Below are 16526 nucleotides of genomic sequence, written 5' to 3' on the forward strand. Positions count from 1 at the left end.
GACTTTTAACTTTTGATATCTTCTAAGCTTAGACTGCAACCTGGAAGGACTTTGAGGACTTTTTTGAGTAATTGGTACTAGCTAGTAATGTAATTGTAGAGCGTAAAGGTTATAGACACTGTTCAAACCCGAATTTTTTTATATTTTGGTTTGATAAATTTGGTGCACGGCGGGTGTCATTTTCAATTTGTCGCGACGCGTCTCCAGGAAAGCGCGAACCAATGCATTTTATCAACAATTCCACTTGCAACGTCACCAGGAGTATGTACACTGACAGAAACGCAAGACGAAAATACTATGGACGCTGAAGATTTTCCCTACCCATTCATGATGCGCCCATGAACATTCATCGTCCACAATCCTAGCTATGGCCTCGGTCATTTCCTTGGGCCTCCATCAGCCTACAGGACTCCAATATGCGATCCAAGAGCACCTGCTACCATCAGACCCCCCTACTACCTCGTACGACTGGCATAATCATCACGATGTGAACGGTGACTCTGTTTTCGACGAGGACGAATTACTGGTTACCCCGCGAAGTGTAATATGGTCGAGAGGAGGGGTGTTTCGGAAATGCTACAAATTCGACCTCGAAAGGGAGGAGGTCAGCCAGGCATTGTTGACTTCTTTTCCAAGCGTTGGACCACTCGAATCGAAATCTACAAAGGATGGAAGTAAGAAGGGAATTTCGAAAAGGTCTGCGGCAATTGTGGTCTTCTTGAAGACGCAGGCGCATGTCTACTTTCTCTCGGGAACCAGCCATGTCATACATCTGCCTTTCGAAGTCGAGCTTGCAATTGCTGCGCCCAATGGGATTATCATACAAAGAAAATTGAGGGTGGACAACCTGATCGCTGCTTCTCTCAAGTTTCCCAAGGTCCCGCCGAATTCATTCGTCGCATCTTCACAACCGCAACCATGGTCTGCCTCAAGCTCGCAGCTTTCCACCTTCTCCATCGCCGACTTTGCAGCTCCCAAGAAGATGTCATTACAGTTCAACTCTACATTGAAGGATTTATGGGATCCGCCAGCTCTGAAGGATGATGCAAAATGGCCACGGCTATTCTCGCTTTCAGATCCTCTCTCGGAATTGGGTCTGGTAGCGGCACAACCCTCGAAATCAGAATTGAAAGGGCAGAGACGGGGTTCGATTAAACTCGCCACCTTAGATATCTCAGAGGAGATACTTCATATAAGCCCACGCGGGGCTTTTGATCAGGGTAGCAGCGACCAACCTTTGGTATTAGCTTTGACATTGAATCGAGAAACAAGCGTTTACACAGTCTGGAAAATGACTTATATTAGCGAGGATACTTTGAGTCAAAAACGCCGTGTTTCGAGTGATCCTTCGAGGCGTCGAAGCTCATTTATGCCAGGTACTGCTACTGGTGCTACCACTCCGGTCATGAACAACCAGGCAACTTTCAGGGAGAGCTTTGGCGGGGCCCCAGGCGCCAAAGGAGGAGCAAAGCAAGCGGATGGGGCCAAAGAGAAGACGGTAGACTTTGTGTCAGCCCTTGATACGGAGTGGAATGGAAGCACCGTCACAAGAAGAAAGTCTCGCCGGGTCAGCTCAATGTTAGCACGCGCAGATTTATCTGCTAACCATGAGCGATCGGCCTTCACTGAGCTGGCAACTGGTCAGCAACATACTTCCAACCGTCGTGGGGAGTCTCTAGGAAGTCAGCATGGTAGAACTAGTCTTGGGGTTTATCCTGGAGTGTCTGGACCAAGTTTGAATCAGCCCCCCCAGTTCGGCCAGAGTCTGAATAGTCTTCTAGAAGCTCCAATTGATGATTTACTAGACGAACTGAGAGCAGGCGGCGATTTTGAGGGCTTTCACAATATGGGCTTGGATGATGATGAATTCGATTCTCTTCGTCAAGAGGTGGTTCTTACCAAAGTCTGCTCTGTTAATGCTGAGCATAGTAATGTTCGATATTCAAGTCAGCATATACCTGCTAAAAGCCAATGCAAGGTCTTTATGCTTACTGCGCCCATGTCTGCTGCAGATGAGAGGCACGGAAATTCTATTGTCATATGCATTCTTGATTCGGATGAACAGAAACTCGTGGTCCTAACCTTACACCGAAAGATTCACACGAGTGTCAACCACGAGAATTCGATTCGCGGTAAGAAACGAGAGAAGGATGTGAATGTTCTGAATCTTGCCCCTGTTGTAAGAGCAAGCGATGTTCTGGACGCATGTCGACTTGATGATGGTCAGATTTCTCGGATCTTGGTTTTAACCAAGACTCCTGACGGATATGGAGAACTTAGTCTACAGGCGCCGTGGAGTTCTCTCATGAAGATCCCACTTCCTGGTAAGTTTACTATCAGTAACATTCGCGACTTGGGTCACGATGCTACACCGCGTGCTCGACGTGAAGGCGGTTTCAAGCGAGTTCTCAGCCAGGGGCCACGAGCTCTTCGCGGTCTTCGAAATTCGAAACCGCATGGCCATGTTGATCTTGTTGACGACGAGGGCAAGCTTCATCAACTTCAGATCCGATTGGAAGCTCAAAATCCCCATGTACGCAAAATCTTGAATCTTTGCAGGGCGGTGCTTCCCGGCCAAGGTGGAGGGGAGAGTGTGGTGGTCGCCTGGTGGAAAGTGATGCAATGGCTCCGATTAGAGTCTATAGAAACTGTGGATGCCGAATGGACTGCACTCGTCATAACACTATTTTCACTCTTTCTGAGCCTTAGCATGGATCCGAGGCAAGGCCGAAATACTGTACACAAGAGGAAGAAATCTCGTGCTCATTTGCGTTCTAGCAGTGGAGTGCATTCTGATACAGAGAGCTGGCAGGAGATGCTAGCGCAGGAATCAACATATGGAGATCCACTGCCAAGCTGGGCGAATAATCCAGCATGGCAATGGCTTGCAGAAGAAAGCAGTTCGGGGAATATGAAAGATAACGACTTGGACCCGGTCTTGTCTTCGCAAAGTGATTTGCAGAGGCACCTGAGGCTTGCTAGAGAATTTGCAACATCGTCTTTTGGAGAGTCGACGGTCAGCAGCGACTTGCCGACTTCTCGAAACAAAGATCCTAATGAGAGGACCGCGAACCTTGTGGATCTTGTGATTGGTCTTCATCTCATTCGTGAGGAAAATAAACTCAATACGATGACGACGGATTCTTTCAGCGTTGGGGTGGCCAATTTAGCACCTATTTTAGGACAGATTGTGAAATGGCTTCGGTGGTTGAATTGGTCAGAATATTACTCTAATGAAGATGCTTCTTTGTTGGATGTGGTCTATGATACTGGTGAGTTTCGTTTCTCGGATATAATATGATATGCTAATCATCCTTCAGCATCGTCCGTTGATCCTCCAATACCAGAGCCTTATGAATGCCCCTCAATATACCAGTGGATTCAAACGTGCTTCACTACTCAGCATGGAGCTGAATTCGTGACCTTACCTGCAATTTTATCTAATCGAGCTCCAACTCTAGCTAGGCAAGCACGACACCTGGAACAATGGACACAGCTTACGCCTAGGACGCTGCTTTTTGAAAAGTTCTTCGCCGTTCTGCGGCCTGATTGGTCATCCGCTCAATTTGTTGAAGCTTTGGCCGAAGCTGGATTGGACACTGTCTTGCTTGAAACATTACCAGAGTCAATTTTGGCACCATTGCGAGAAGCACTGGTTCAATGTCAGATGGAGCCACCAACGACATGGAGTAAGGAGTTGTTAGCTATCGCTGGTCGAGAAGACGTAAATATGCTTCTGACTCCGGGGCAACGACCACGCAACACTCAATCAAGCTTACTCGTTCCATCACATGAATCGAATTTGGATGTGCATACGATATGCTCATCTGCTCTGGATGCAGAACCACCAAAGACTTTTGATGGTGCAACAGAGTTAGAAAGGCAGACTGTGACCCGCGCCATATTCAAAGATGACAGAAGAATGAATGAAGCGACGGGTATATTAAGTACTACAAGACCTGTCGTTGCACGTTGCCAGTCAGAACCAGATTGGTCTGAATCACAATTGTTGGAAGCACAGAAAGTCCACGCTCAGATGTTGGCATATCGAACATTGGCTATTTCATCGGGCAGAGGTCTATTATACTTCAGTGCTAGGACGCCACTTTTGACAGAACGACTTGTGATAAGTGGCTTCAATTTGTCTTGTGTGATGAAACCGGACAACAATACTGTTGCTATTGACAAGACGGCGTTTACCGAGGAGAAAATCGGCTGGGCTTTCTTTCATGCTGGAGTTGCCGCTGGACTGAGCATTTCTCGTGATGCTAAGGGGATCGATACGTCGTGGATTCTGTTCAATAAACCGGTTCAGGACTTGAATAATCGACATGCTGGATTTCTTCTTGCTTTGGGGCTGAATGGTCACTTAAAGTCTGTGGCGAAATGGGTGGCGTTCAAATATTTGACGCCGAAACATACGATGACTTCAATTGGGCTGTTGCTAGGACTTGCTGCGTCGTATATGGGTACTATGGATTCTTTAATTACTCGGCTGTTGTCAGTCCATGTGACTAGGATGTTACCACCAGGGGCAGCTGAGTTAAACCTATCGCCTTTGACACAGACAACTGGTATCATGGGAATAGGATTACTCTATGCCAACACTCAACACCGTCGTATGAGTGAAATCATGGTTTCCGAGATTGAACACATTGACACAGAGACCGAAGAGGAACCTCTTCGAAATGAAGGCTATCGATTAGCTGCTGGTTTCGCTCTCGGTTTTATCAACCTTGGAAAAGGTTCAGATCTCCAGGGACTTCACGACATGCGACTTACTGAGCGGTTACTGGCTCTGGCTGCTGGCAGTAAGAAAGTTGATCTTGTGCATGTGTTCGACAAAGCTACTGCAGCTGCTGTCATGGCCATCGCGCTCATTTTCATGAAATCCGAGAATCAAGTACTAGCGCGGAAGATTGATATACCAGACTCGCTTCTCCAATTCGACTATGTCAGACCCGACATCTTTCTTCTTCGTACACTTGCGAAGAACTTGATACTTTGGAGCAAGATCGAGCCTACTTTCGCATGGATTACGAGAAGTTTGCCGTCAGCCTATCGGCCGAGGAGTTCATTAGAGAAAGTAAAGTTCTTGATCAGTGATGATTTGCCATTCTACGATATTCTTGCGGGATTGTGCTTTAGTATTGGTCTTCGATTCGCAGGGTCAGGATCGTTTGTTGTTCGGGACCTTCTTATCCATTATTTGGATCAGCTTATGCGGATTTGTCGTATTAATGCTGATACCTATGACAAGAAGCTGACACGGGGTACTGTGAGGACGTGTCAGGATCTGGTAGCGTTGAGTTTGGCTACTGTTATGGCTGGTACTGGAGATCTTGTAGTATTCAGACGGTTACGGTCGTTGCATGGTCGTGATGATGATGAGACGCCATATGGAAGTCATCTGGCGGCTCATCTGGCAATTGGTGCATTATTCTTGGGAGGTGGGACCTTCACGTTTGGCACCTCAAACATGGCACTCGCTGCGCTTCTAGTGGCCTTCTACCCAATTTTCCCATCCTCAATCCAAGACAACACATCCCACCTCCAAGCCTTTCGACACTTCTGGGCTCTCGCGGCAGAAGCACGCTGTCTCGTAACCCGCGACATAGACACCAACCAACCAGTCTCCATGCCCATCGAAATAACGCACCTCAACTCCACCCTGACCAAAAAACACACCCCGTGTCTCCTCCCCGAACTCAACCAAATCAAAACACTCCGCACAGCCAGCGACACGCACTGGAACATCGTCCTCGACCTCGCCCAAAACCAAACCCACATCGCCTCCTTCAAATCCACCCAAACAGTCTACGTCCGTCGTCGTCCCGCCCACGACGCCTCCACCTCCCCCTTCACATCCACCCTCCAGGCCCTCAACGACGCAACCCCCTCCTCCGCACACTCCCTACAATGGCTCTTCCGTCTCCCAGCCTTCGCCTCGCTTTCGAAAGCCGAGCAGGCACTCGTCCTGCCGCCTGACCAGGGCGGCGCCAGTGATATCCATGCGGGCACGAAGGAAACGGTCGTTGATGCGAGGCTCGTGCTTGAGAATGCGACGGTGGCGAGTGGGAAGCGCGATCGCCTGCTGGGATTGAGGTTGCTGTTTGAGTGGGCGGAGGGGATGGGGAGGGAGGGGAGGGATATGTTGTGGATTCGGGGCGAGGTGGTTGAGCGGTTGAAGGCGGGGGTTTGGGTTTTGGCTGAGGAGGGACGGTAGGTGTTGTGGGGGAGCGGGTTGGGGGGTGCTAGGAGGAAGGGTTTAGGTGCATCTTTGGGCGTTTGGGGTTGGGTTGGTGTGGTTTGTTGCATTTTGGGAGAGGGGGTAGAAGTTTGGGGTGGGGATATATAGGTTAGTCGGATTAGATTTTATGGGAATGGGAATGAGATGTTGGACTTGATTGAGTTGTCTGCCTGGTTGGGATGAGTCTTGATGATATTCACTAATGCGTTGCAAGACTAACGGGACCCTTGAAGTACAATATCAGAGAAAAGGAGATGCTAACACTCCACCCTTATTAAACATCTCTACGTTGTTACAAGAGACTATATTGTAGATTTACTCAAATAAATCGATACCGCTTGTAGCAGAGCTTTTCTCATATACTACCATGAGGAGGTGTCCAATAGGACTCGTGAGAGGCAGGGAGGGGGTTTGTGGAGATGAAGTGTAGGGTCTTATTTTGGCGTTTGTGAGGATCCGGGTTTTGATTATCTTTGACTTAAAGGATGTTGGATTGTAGGAGGTGGTGTGAAGATTGGGGTTGTATTTGGTTTGATTTGATTTAATATAGATAATTGGATTGATCGAAGGTAAAATGTATACGGGTTTTGATTTACCGATAGCTGATTGCACTTCCACCACACCGTGTTACTTCGCAAATTCCAGGGCTAGGTATAGCAATGATATACCATACCTCCAACCTGTCAACATCCGAAAAATTCTAATAATACATCTTTACTTCATCTTCCTACCCACCTCTTAGATTTATCCAAAGCTGTCCCTTTCCTCACGACTTATCTTATTTCATCACACTTCTACAACCTCATCCCCCCATACCACCTCCGTCCACTCAACTACGTTCTTATCCTATCCTACCCTCTACACTATAAAAACCTTCAGTCCTCAGTTAGCACTCGTCACGAAAGCACCTCATCTCGCGACTTTATCAACGAGCAATACCTTAACCTTATCACAGGCGTTTAGCGCTCGGAAGTGATTTAGGAGAGGGGAAGGTGGTTAAGGATACTAGTTGATAAAACTCATGGTCTCTAAAAGATATATAACGCTTATAAACAAAAGGAAGGGTTTTTTCACCGCTTAAATAATATATAAATAGATATAACAAATATCTAAATCACACTATTACAGGCGTTTCTTAGATATCAACTATCATAACATAGTTAAGAAAAAGATAACCCCCACCGCTACTAAAAATTCCAACGTCTTTATAAGGATAATGATTATTATCAACAAAAAACACTCGATTATTTCCCCTTAAATATATAAAAAAGATATAACGATAATCTAAAACAGACCCATCCCCCCCCTTTCTCACCCATCTCACCCCTCCCAACTACCTTCTCAAACCACCAAAAGATCAACCCCCCACATCACCAAAACAAAACAAAAAACCTGGTTCAAACCCGGTCACGAACTAACAACCTCCTCATCCCTTCTCCTCACTTCCACCGCGGAGGCTTCCTTTATACGCGTAGGCCTGTGCCTGGTAGTGTAATTCTGTTTTTTTCAATATACTGGATTTATGATCTTGATTTTTGTGAAGATGGGTTTAGGTGAGAGGTCGGAGGGGGTGGGAGATGAGGGGGTGGGTTTTGAAGCGAGGTGTGGTGAGAGGGTGCGATTTAAGGTGAATGCATACATTTTCGATAGTGATGGGTAAGAAGATGGGTAAATAGATTTAGAGGAGTTGTCTATGTTATGCAGGACAAGATTACGTATCCAAGCGAGTCAACATCATATGGCAGACTTGACAGATAGTCATCATAGACACAACACACAATCTAAAGATGAATATGCCTTTCAATTAAGAACGTTTCAGTAATTTTCCCGCTCAAAACCTATAATACACATGCGGGGCGCTTCCTCTCAGTACTTGCCCCCTCAAATCCCACGTCCAAATCCTCATTAACCACGATGATAAGACACTCTACATCTTCCCCTTAATCTCCTCCTTCTTTCCCACCGCCTCCCCCTTCAGCTCCGCCGCCTTTCCCTTCGCCTCGCCCGACAACTCCGACGCCTTTCCGCTCATCTCGCCGGCCTTCTCCTTGGCCTCACCGGCTACCTCGTTCGCCTTGGCCTTCATCTCGTTTGTTGACATGCCGGCGGCCTCTTTGACTTTTTGAGTTGCGGTTTCTGAACGTGTTAGCTCGGGACTTAATCAAGTAGCAAGGAAGTGGGAAGGGTAGGAGGAAGAGGATAGTGTGAGAAGAAGGGGAGGTGTAGGGAAAGGGAAAAGTAGGATGAAGAAAAAGGGATACATACGACCAACCTCAATGCCATCAACAATCTTATCCGAAACCGCACGATCAACACCCTTCACGGTATCCTTAACCGCCTCGGTAGCACTCTTGCGCACGACGAACGAGGTCGAGAAAGCTCTTGGAGCGACGGCCGCGAAGCCACGGGTGCGGAGCATTGGCTGGACTCTGGTGAGGAAAGACATTTTTGCGTATTGCTTGGAAAAGGTATTTATTTAAGTTGGAGGCAATTCAATTGAGTTGATTTCTGGACTGTTTGATTCTTTGATTGTTCGAAGAAGAAATGGAAAGAGGAAAGGGGAGGTCAAGCTGGTAAGTGTAAGGTATGGCCTAGACTAGGGTCAAAGCTTGCAAGGGGGGGGAGAGGGAAGCTTCGATGGCTACGTCATGGGCCGCTCGTTTGAGGGGAAGTAGCTCCGGACTACCTGACTATGACCCGGGGGCTGGAGCACATGTCGAGGCTTCTTTCATCTCGTGGTGTATTTTTGATTATTTACCATGTCAAAGATATATTTATTCTCGTTTTTATAAACATTTGATCCCTTAGATAGACTTAAGAAGTTTTAGACGTTAACTGCTTATACTCGGGTTTGGCGGTGACGCTGGGCGGGTTCCAATTGCCATGTTCTGGCCCATGGCATTCTTGCAACGGGCCGTTTCGGAAGCCGGATCCCTAGCCGGGGGAAGCTAGGTGAGTGGATAGGGTAGATACTGTAACTGTACATGTGCAACAAATTATTCTCAAGCATTTTAGGATTTTCGGATCGTGTAATGTGAAAACAAAACAGGAATCAAAAGATTTATAAGATCAAGTATCTACTCCTCATAATGCTATAGTACTGTCAGGGCTACGAAGACGAAACATATATTTATATAACCATCACCAGCTACTCCTCGTCCCATCAACCAATCGATCACTACTATCCTACTGCGTGATAAGATGACTCGCTATTTCCAATATTCATAACTCGTAACGTTGTTTTCGTGCGCCAAGGTCAACTTCGTCAACCTCTATTACATGTTCCTTGAACATTTTCGAGCTAGCGATTCCACTCATGCGATAGATGATAGCTAGTAGACATCACCACAATATATCCACCACCGAATAAAAATAATTGTACAAAAGCAAACAGCGCGGCTGGGTATAGACAATGAACAGAGCACCGCAGAAACCAACTAACACCATCAGTGCAAATGCCCCAATCCTAGCCAATGAAAAAAAGGAAATTCCCATATACAATTGAAAATTGAACCGTAAACAGTTTTCGGCCTGTCAATTAGATGACGAAGCATAACCTCCAAATGCCTGACGCCCGGAATTGCAGACGTTGGAAGTCGTAAGGAATATTTTGTAACAGGCGTGAGACGTATAAACATAAGGCGTAGTGGCGAGTTTTGACTCTTCGAAAATATGCAAACAAAAGAGATGTGATGTATTCCAACAAATTTCCGACACGACTGATTCGATCTATTCGGGGCGAAGGGTTATGTCCCCTTCGTCGTATTCTTCGGCAAGCGCTCTTTCGGCTTCTCGTTCAGCGTAAACTTTTTGCTTACATGCATCAGCGGCCGTCAAGCAATCGATATACGTTCGAAATTTCACAATCTCACGAAGGAGATATGAAGACTTTTTCTCCCAATTCGCCATGGCCTTTTGGGCATTGGGGTGGCGTGGTGTGAACTAGTTGGATTAGCAGAGACCTAAACGCGGCAATGAAGTGACTTACAGCTAAAAGCATGGGACTTCGCAGTTGATTGTGCTTTTGCAACTCTTCCTCAATACCAGCCACGTATGAGCTTAGAGTCTGAAGCTGATCCGCTTCCATCAGATTACTAGCACGCATACTTTGTGTAGGTGGCGACCAGTCCGAGATTGATATCTTGTCCCCTGGTAATCTTGCACGAATGCCTCCTATGCCGTGATCAACACTAGATCTGGATCTCAGAGAACTCTGCATGCTTGGTCTGGCACCGCTCGTTGACGGTCTAGATGCTGTTGAGTCGTTGATAGCAGTGACAAGGGCGTTGTTTACAATACTCTCAGACCAACCATATTCGATGTTGCTGATGCCACCGACTAATGGGTGATTTGATAAGCGTGCACTCCAATAATTGGCTGTCGAGACGAACTCCTTGACAATATCAGGAGTACCGACCTGGAAAAGATGTACCGCTCCAGTTGGTAGGGATAGAGCCCATACATGAGGTCGTGCTTTGGAGTAACCAGGTGATGGGAGAGCACTAGCAATGGTTTGTCTCAACAAGAATGACCCGAGACTCTCTGCGTTCTCTTGCCAATTTCCACCTCCCACGACACCACCAATAGCTTTGCCTTTGGATTTATTGCGCATGCTCTTTGATGAGAAGGAGAAAAGGCTCAGATATCCCTTCTCGACAACAGCAAATACTTCATTCCAGTTGCGATCCTTGGCTTTCTTGCCCAGTGCTTCCAGGTGATGCTTGTGCTTGAGGATCCCTTCCTTTGCCCAAGGTGAACCAGCAAGTTCTAACGATTCGTCTTCGAGCAAGGGAGCGATGCGAACTTCTTCGCGATCACTGCCATTGCTGTTGACGCTGCTAATGGCTTCTTCGCGAATAATCGCTTGGCTCAAGGCATTTGCAAATCCAATAGATTGCTGATAATCGCCCTGGGGATAACTTGAACCAAGAGAATCGACAGACATGGAAGTCTGAGTCTTTCCAAGGGAATACTTGCTCCACGTACTTGAAGAGACGGACGGACTCCACATCGATGACTGATCATCGAGACTGGTACGACTAGAGCCCAGACCTCCATTGCCATACAAACGAGGTCTCGAACGATTCTTAGTTCCCCACTGCCCTTTCCCGACGCGCACAGTTTCTGCGGTCCTTCCACGTGCGTAGTTACTCTGAGCTTCGGAGGGTGATTTGCTCAGCACACTTGGAGTTCGCCGTAAGACGCCGTTAGCAAATACGGCCAGGCTGTTTGTTGATGGTGCTTGGAGGTGAGGTTTTTCTACAGTGGCCCCGAACAGCGGAAGTCGCTCTGCCCGAATGGAATTGAAAAAATCTTTGAGTACAATTTCGACTTGAACCTCCCAAGTACGCAACGTACCATGGAAGGGTGCTTTCACCAGGGGTCCACAATCGTCCATCGGAGTGTCATAGTCCAAAGGTGTTGGCGCGATGCCACCTTCAGAGTCTGACCTGACAGGGGGCTTAAAGGAAGTTCTCCATGATGACGGAGCTTTTTCTACTTCAATCGAAGTTCGTTCTGGCTTCGACAAGGCTTCTCCGGATCTCACGGGATCAAAAGTGGAACTTTTCCCGGGGAGCACTGACGGTCTCGTCTCGAACGCATTTGGAGCGGACTCCGCAACACTTCGTCGAATCGTTGGCATGGTGTTCTTGATAAACTGGCTTCGAGTCATTTTCTGCTCGATATCGGCCATATGTAGATCTGTATTGAGCAGAAGTATTGAGTAGCAAATCGTGTGCACGACATCTATGAGCTGTCAGTAAATCCTGCATCCCCAGACTACGCACAAAACATACCAGTAACTTTGAAGCCATGCTTGGGATTGCACTGGCACCATCGCTGCGCAAACGCATCCAAGATCCGGTCTACCTGTTGGCTCTCCGCTTTCAGTACGAGCTTGCTGCATAGGAGACGCAGAGCGGCCAAGATGTTGATATTGGAAAAATCGTACAGTTCCATATACGCAATTAGGGTTCTCGCACGAACAACACCCTCTTCACCCATCCATGCTGCTGCTCTCTCTTTTTGAATAAAATCCTCATTTCCGTCGTATATCTTCTTAGCTTTCTCACGGTCATTTTCGGTAGGGGTTGTGTCATTCAAGAGTGAGTCGTCTAGCGATCTAATAGCTTCCACTGCGCTGAGTAGTTGCGGAGATGGCGGTGCACTTCCATGCTCGCCCTCAACTTGAACAACAGGTAGACTTGTTGCAGACATATATGGGCCGTCAGTAGAGCCAGAGGATCTTGCAGTTGGAGAGGGCAAGGACAGCTTTGAACCAGCCAAAATGACTTCTTCTTCGTCAGATGAGGGCTCCAACCATACCCGATTCTCCTTTTCTATTGGCTGGGTGTTCCTAGTTGGCGTCAATATCACCCAGTCTGCGTCTTTAGTGCCGTCTGTTTTCACGACTTGCGGTGGCAGAGATTGGGGTGCGATATTGCTCCTTGGCGACTCCAAGATTGGTGACCGGGCAATGGCATCTGACTGAGTGTTCGCTAGCGAAGGCTTCGAATGAGTCCTTTCGTACCCTGCGACAAGTGCCATATCTCGTTTCACCGACGAAGTTGTACTTGTCTGTACAACAGGTGGGGGAACATTAACGCGTACATGTTCCGTCTCTGGGACATCTTTGGTGAACGGACCTGTCTGCGACGCATTACTGCGTCCATCATCGCTAGCATCGTTGAGAAAGGTACCAACAAGGCCGCTTGGGCCAACGCTGAGAAAGGGTTTTTGGACTGAGCTAGAGGATGAAGGGGCGGTACTAGGTGTTCCCCGGGGGTTGGATCGCACAGCTCTAATCGTAGCATTTTTGTCGGGCTCATAGTCCGGGGAAAATCCTCTCGCTGAGCGCTGTAAATCCGGACTCTCATTCATCTGCCTGTCGATGCCTGAATGGCGGTTAGGATCGTTCGGGCTTCTGGCTGGTGTCCGAAGGTATGGGTTCATCACTTTTCGCAGGCTACTGACGGGACTGGGTGCTGTCCGTCCATCCAGCTCGCTTTGAAGCAGCACCGGGGGCGCTGTCAGTGGCGCAGGCATCGGGTCTGGCTCGGCAACAGACTTCTTTCGTCTCCGGAAAAATGAAGAGGACTTTTTACTCAAGACATGTGCATTTTCTTTCGCTGGAAGAGGAGTATCCCGAGGTGGAGGCAGAGATTGAGACTTCATCTGGTTAGCAATGTGGTGAGTTCTGCTACTAGGTCGGTTCGTTGTTTCGGTTGAAGTCGTGGATCCGTGCGAGGGCGGAGGATCTGGGGTGCTAACAGAATTGACGTTGTTTCTCGAACCACCGAATACTCTGCGGAAAAAGCCTGGCCTGTCCTTTGGCGGTTGCGGTGTTAATTGCGATTGGGTTGGCGCGTCTTTCACTTTTCCATATCCTACCAAGGGAGCTGGTGCAGGTTCTCTGATAAATGCTGGCATGGGTGGCAGTTCACGAGTGCTATCATGAAGGCCATAGTCAAGCCTTCCACCGTTCGTCAAGCTCGCAGCCTCCTTTCCCACATATGCGCTTTTGGACGATTTCGTGCTTCTTTTACGCTCCAATCTCTGGAATTCAGGAGTTATTTGTTCTTCAGGTGATGGAGGTTCTCGTGCAGGAGGGATCATCACTGGGGAGGCAGGTCGAAGCCTCCGAGGTCCTCCTGGAATTGTCGGAGTCGGGGCAGCATCGTAATCGTATGTAAAAGCCGGAGCATGCTGTGTGGGCATTGCGGTGATTTGGGAAGTCATTGTAGCCTGACGCTCCATCCCGTAATCAAAGCTCGACGACCGGCCAGCAAGTCCATGAGCCCAACGTTGATTGCTTGTAACTTGAGCGTATCCAAGATCAAAACTATTTGCGCTGCTCCCTTTGCTCCCCTTGCCGCTCCGCGAATGTAGGCCCCTTGGTGGAATAGGTACGGGGGCACGATTCGAAACAAAACTAGCAGTGGCCCCTTCGTTACGAAGACTGTTGATCCTTCCTAGGCCCGATTGAAAGTTCGAACTACTGTTGCTCCTGCGCCCACGCGATGGGCCTGAGTATCGACTCGCGTCGTCGGCCTGCTCATAATCGGAGCTGTATGAATAACTGTGTCCAACCCGACCGCCTCGAGGCGCAAAGTTCGATGTTGTTTGGTATTGTTCCTCGTCGCCAAAGGTGGAATACAGCTGTTCCTCGTCCACGGTCGGCTGCCTGTCGAACGCGTCGCCTTCCTGTCCAAAGGAGAACTGATCCAAAGAGAGTAGCATGTGGTCTACCAGTGAATCGCGAGTGACCTGCCGAGGCGACAATGAAAGATCATGAGAGTCCCGGCTGTGATTACCTCGCACGGTATCACTGTCTTTGCTCGAAGTCGGGTCAATTGGAGTAATGTCATCGAGGAAGGTTTGTCTTTGCGGTTTTAGCGCCTTGTTGACATCGGGGATATTGGAGGTGCTCGACTGAGGGTCTTGGGCGGCAGGCGTTCGAGGCGGCGACCTATCGACTCGTTTCCCTTTATAGCCCGTATCGACATTCAACGACACTCCAAGACGCTTTGTAGATGGCGTTGCCGAATTCTCAAACGACTGCATCATGAAGCTGTAGTCAGGCCAGACCGGGCATAGGATCGAGATTCGCCGTGAGAGGAGGCAATTGCATGCGGCAGTAGACAGAGGACCTGTAATCAATGGTAGCTCCGCGCGCACATCCACTCTCTCTGTCTGTTTTGTCCAGCAATCTTGGTAACAGCGAAGGATGAACCTTAGATTCGCATTGGGCAATCTGGGGACGTAACCTTGCAATCAATGCTTCCTCAGAATAGCGTGCAGCCGGGGTGTCTGACAGGAAACGTAGGAAGATATTGATACTGCCTGCGATCGAAACAACGGGGGACTGGCGACGATTACCGAGTGATTTGGTTTTCGGCCAGGTCGTGGAAACGGTAGAGACTGTGATTGAATGACCGAAGGGTCGGATGTATGAGAGTTGTGCCTCGTGGAATGATGGATGCAGGATTAAGGTTACCACGCTCTGCTGTTTGTCGTGCTGCTAATAAGTTGCCTTTCAAATATGGCGAAGTATTGGAGCTCCAAGACGAAATGATTTGAACGCGTCGACGAGGGCGCTCCCTCTGTATCTGATGGTCTCAGTCTTTGATCCGCGGATGTAGGAAAGATTGCGATGGGGGGATTGCGACTGTCTACCTCGTACGAAAGATGCATGGAGTACGGGTTCGAGGGAAGGGGAGCTAGACTTCGTAGCTAGCGGTTCGAGGTGTGGTGTGGAAGGAGAATTTTAAGTGGAAGCCCGCAGCTGAGTGGAGCTGCGCTTTGAAGAACGAACAACGAGCGAGGCGGCATCTCGGGCTGGCATGGGCTGGTTCCTCGCCCTCGATCCTTCAACAAGACAGTCGAAACGAACATACAAACCAAACATTCGGCAACACATCATTATTACAACTACCTACTTTTCGTTTGTTATACTACTCGATCGTAGACGATCTGCTCTACAACGCATCGTCTTCTATATGCAAGAGAGTTCGCCCCCAAGCATTTGTTGATACCGGAGACAGCTTCAAAAACAGAAGAGGTCTGTGGTTTGTTGTGTCTCGCACGAATGAGTACGAAGTATCAGCTCCACCATCCACGTTTTGCTCACTTCTTATTCTACATCAAGCCGTTTCTGTGCTGGTGGACCAGCTGTCCCGTGCGAGGTATCTCTTTCGCTTTCCTGACCGCTGCGCTCCGATCAGGAAGGAAGCTGTTCATGGAAGCTGTTGATGATCGCTGTCCAACGATTTTATTACATTACCGACGGGAAGAAAGAGGGCAAGATATGCACAGCATTCGAAGTCCTCTCCACGATGAGAAGTCGCAGTTTCAGCGTGAGGATGAGGGTGAGGTACAAACAACTGCGTTACCAACGCCAGACCAGCCTGCGATGACGACCTGCGGGGTCCCGAGCAGGTGTAACTGGCCCAAACAACGGCGCGGGTATCGACGATTGAGGAGACATTCATTGTTCTTCTACGAGTTCAGATCTCCGTCCACCAGCAAGCAGGAGGAGAGTACTGGTCAGAGAAGAGCGGTGTGTTGCATCTCGAACAACTCTCATGGAAGCACAGCATCGCACAGCACAACAACAACACTCCAGAGCCGGTCGTCTAGAATAGCTGCAAACTCCAGTGACAGAAATTGGATTTCAAGATGATGGGTGTCTGCACGGTCCATCGCGTCGGCACAAGGGGCGAATTCTGGAAGGGCAAAAACCAGGGGCCAGGAAGGACAAGACTTTGGTGGTGTT

At 48.5% G+C, this 16526-nt stretch overlaps 3 protein-coding genes across 3 annotated transcripts; 1 reads left to right on the forward strand and 2 right to left on the reverse strand.

Moving 5' to 3' along the window:
- Nucleotides 1-367: 367 nt before the first annotated feature.
- GLAREA_01931 (uncharacterized protein) lies at nt 368-6226 on the forward strand (the record flags this gene model as incomplete). The annotated part of the gene is made up of 2 exons (XM_008089147.1): nt 368-3272; nt 3321-6226. 2 exons carry the CDS (start codon nt 368-370, stop codon nt 6224-6226), a joined length of 5811 nt encoding a protein of 1936 aa, XP_008087338.1.
- Nucleotides 6227-8177: 1951 nt separating this feature from the next.
- GLAREA_01932 (uncharacterized protein) lies at nt 8178-8696 on the reverse strand (the record flags this gene model as incomplete). The annotated part of the gene is made up of 2 exons (XM_008089148.1): nt 8178-8386; nt 8516-8696. 2 exons carry the CDS (start codon nt 8694-8696, stop codon nt 8178-8180), a joined length of 390 nt encoding a protein of 129 aa, XP_008087339.1.
- A 1283-nt stretch (nt 8697-9979) lies between these two features.
- Nucleotides 9980-14815, reverse strand: GLAREA_01933 (Sec7; the record flags this gene model as incomplete). Its single annotated transcript, XM_008089149.1, has 3 exons — nt 9980-10192; nt 10239-11998; nt 12049-14815. The coding sequence occupies 3 exons, from the start codon at nt 14813-14815 to the stop codon at nt 9980-9982; spliced, it is 4740 nt and encodes a 1579-aa protein (XP_008087340.1).
- Nucleotides 14816-16526: the final 1711 nt, after the last annotated feature.

This window comes from Glarea lozoyensis (assembly GCF_000409485.1).
Source record: "Glarea lozoyensis ATCC 20868 chromosome Unknown GLAREA7, whole genome shotgun sequence".
Classification (NCBI taxonomy): Eukaryota; Fungi; Ascomycota; class Leotiomycetes; order Helotiales; family Helotiaceae; genus Glarea; species Glarea lozoyensis.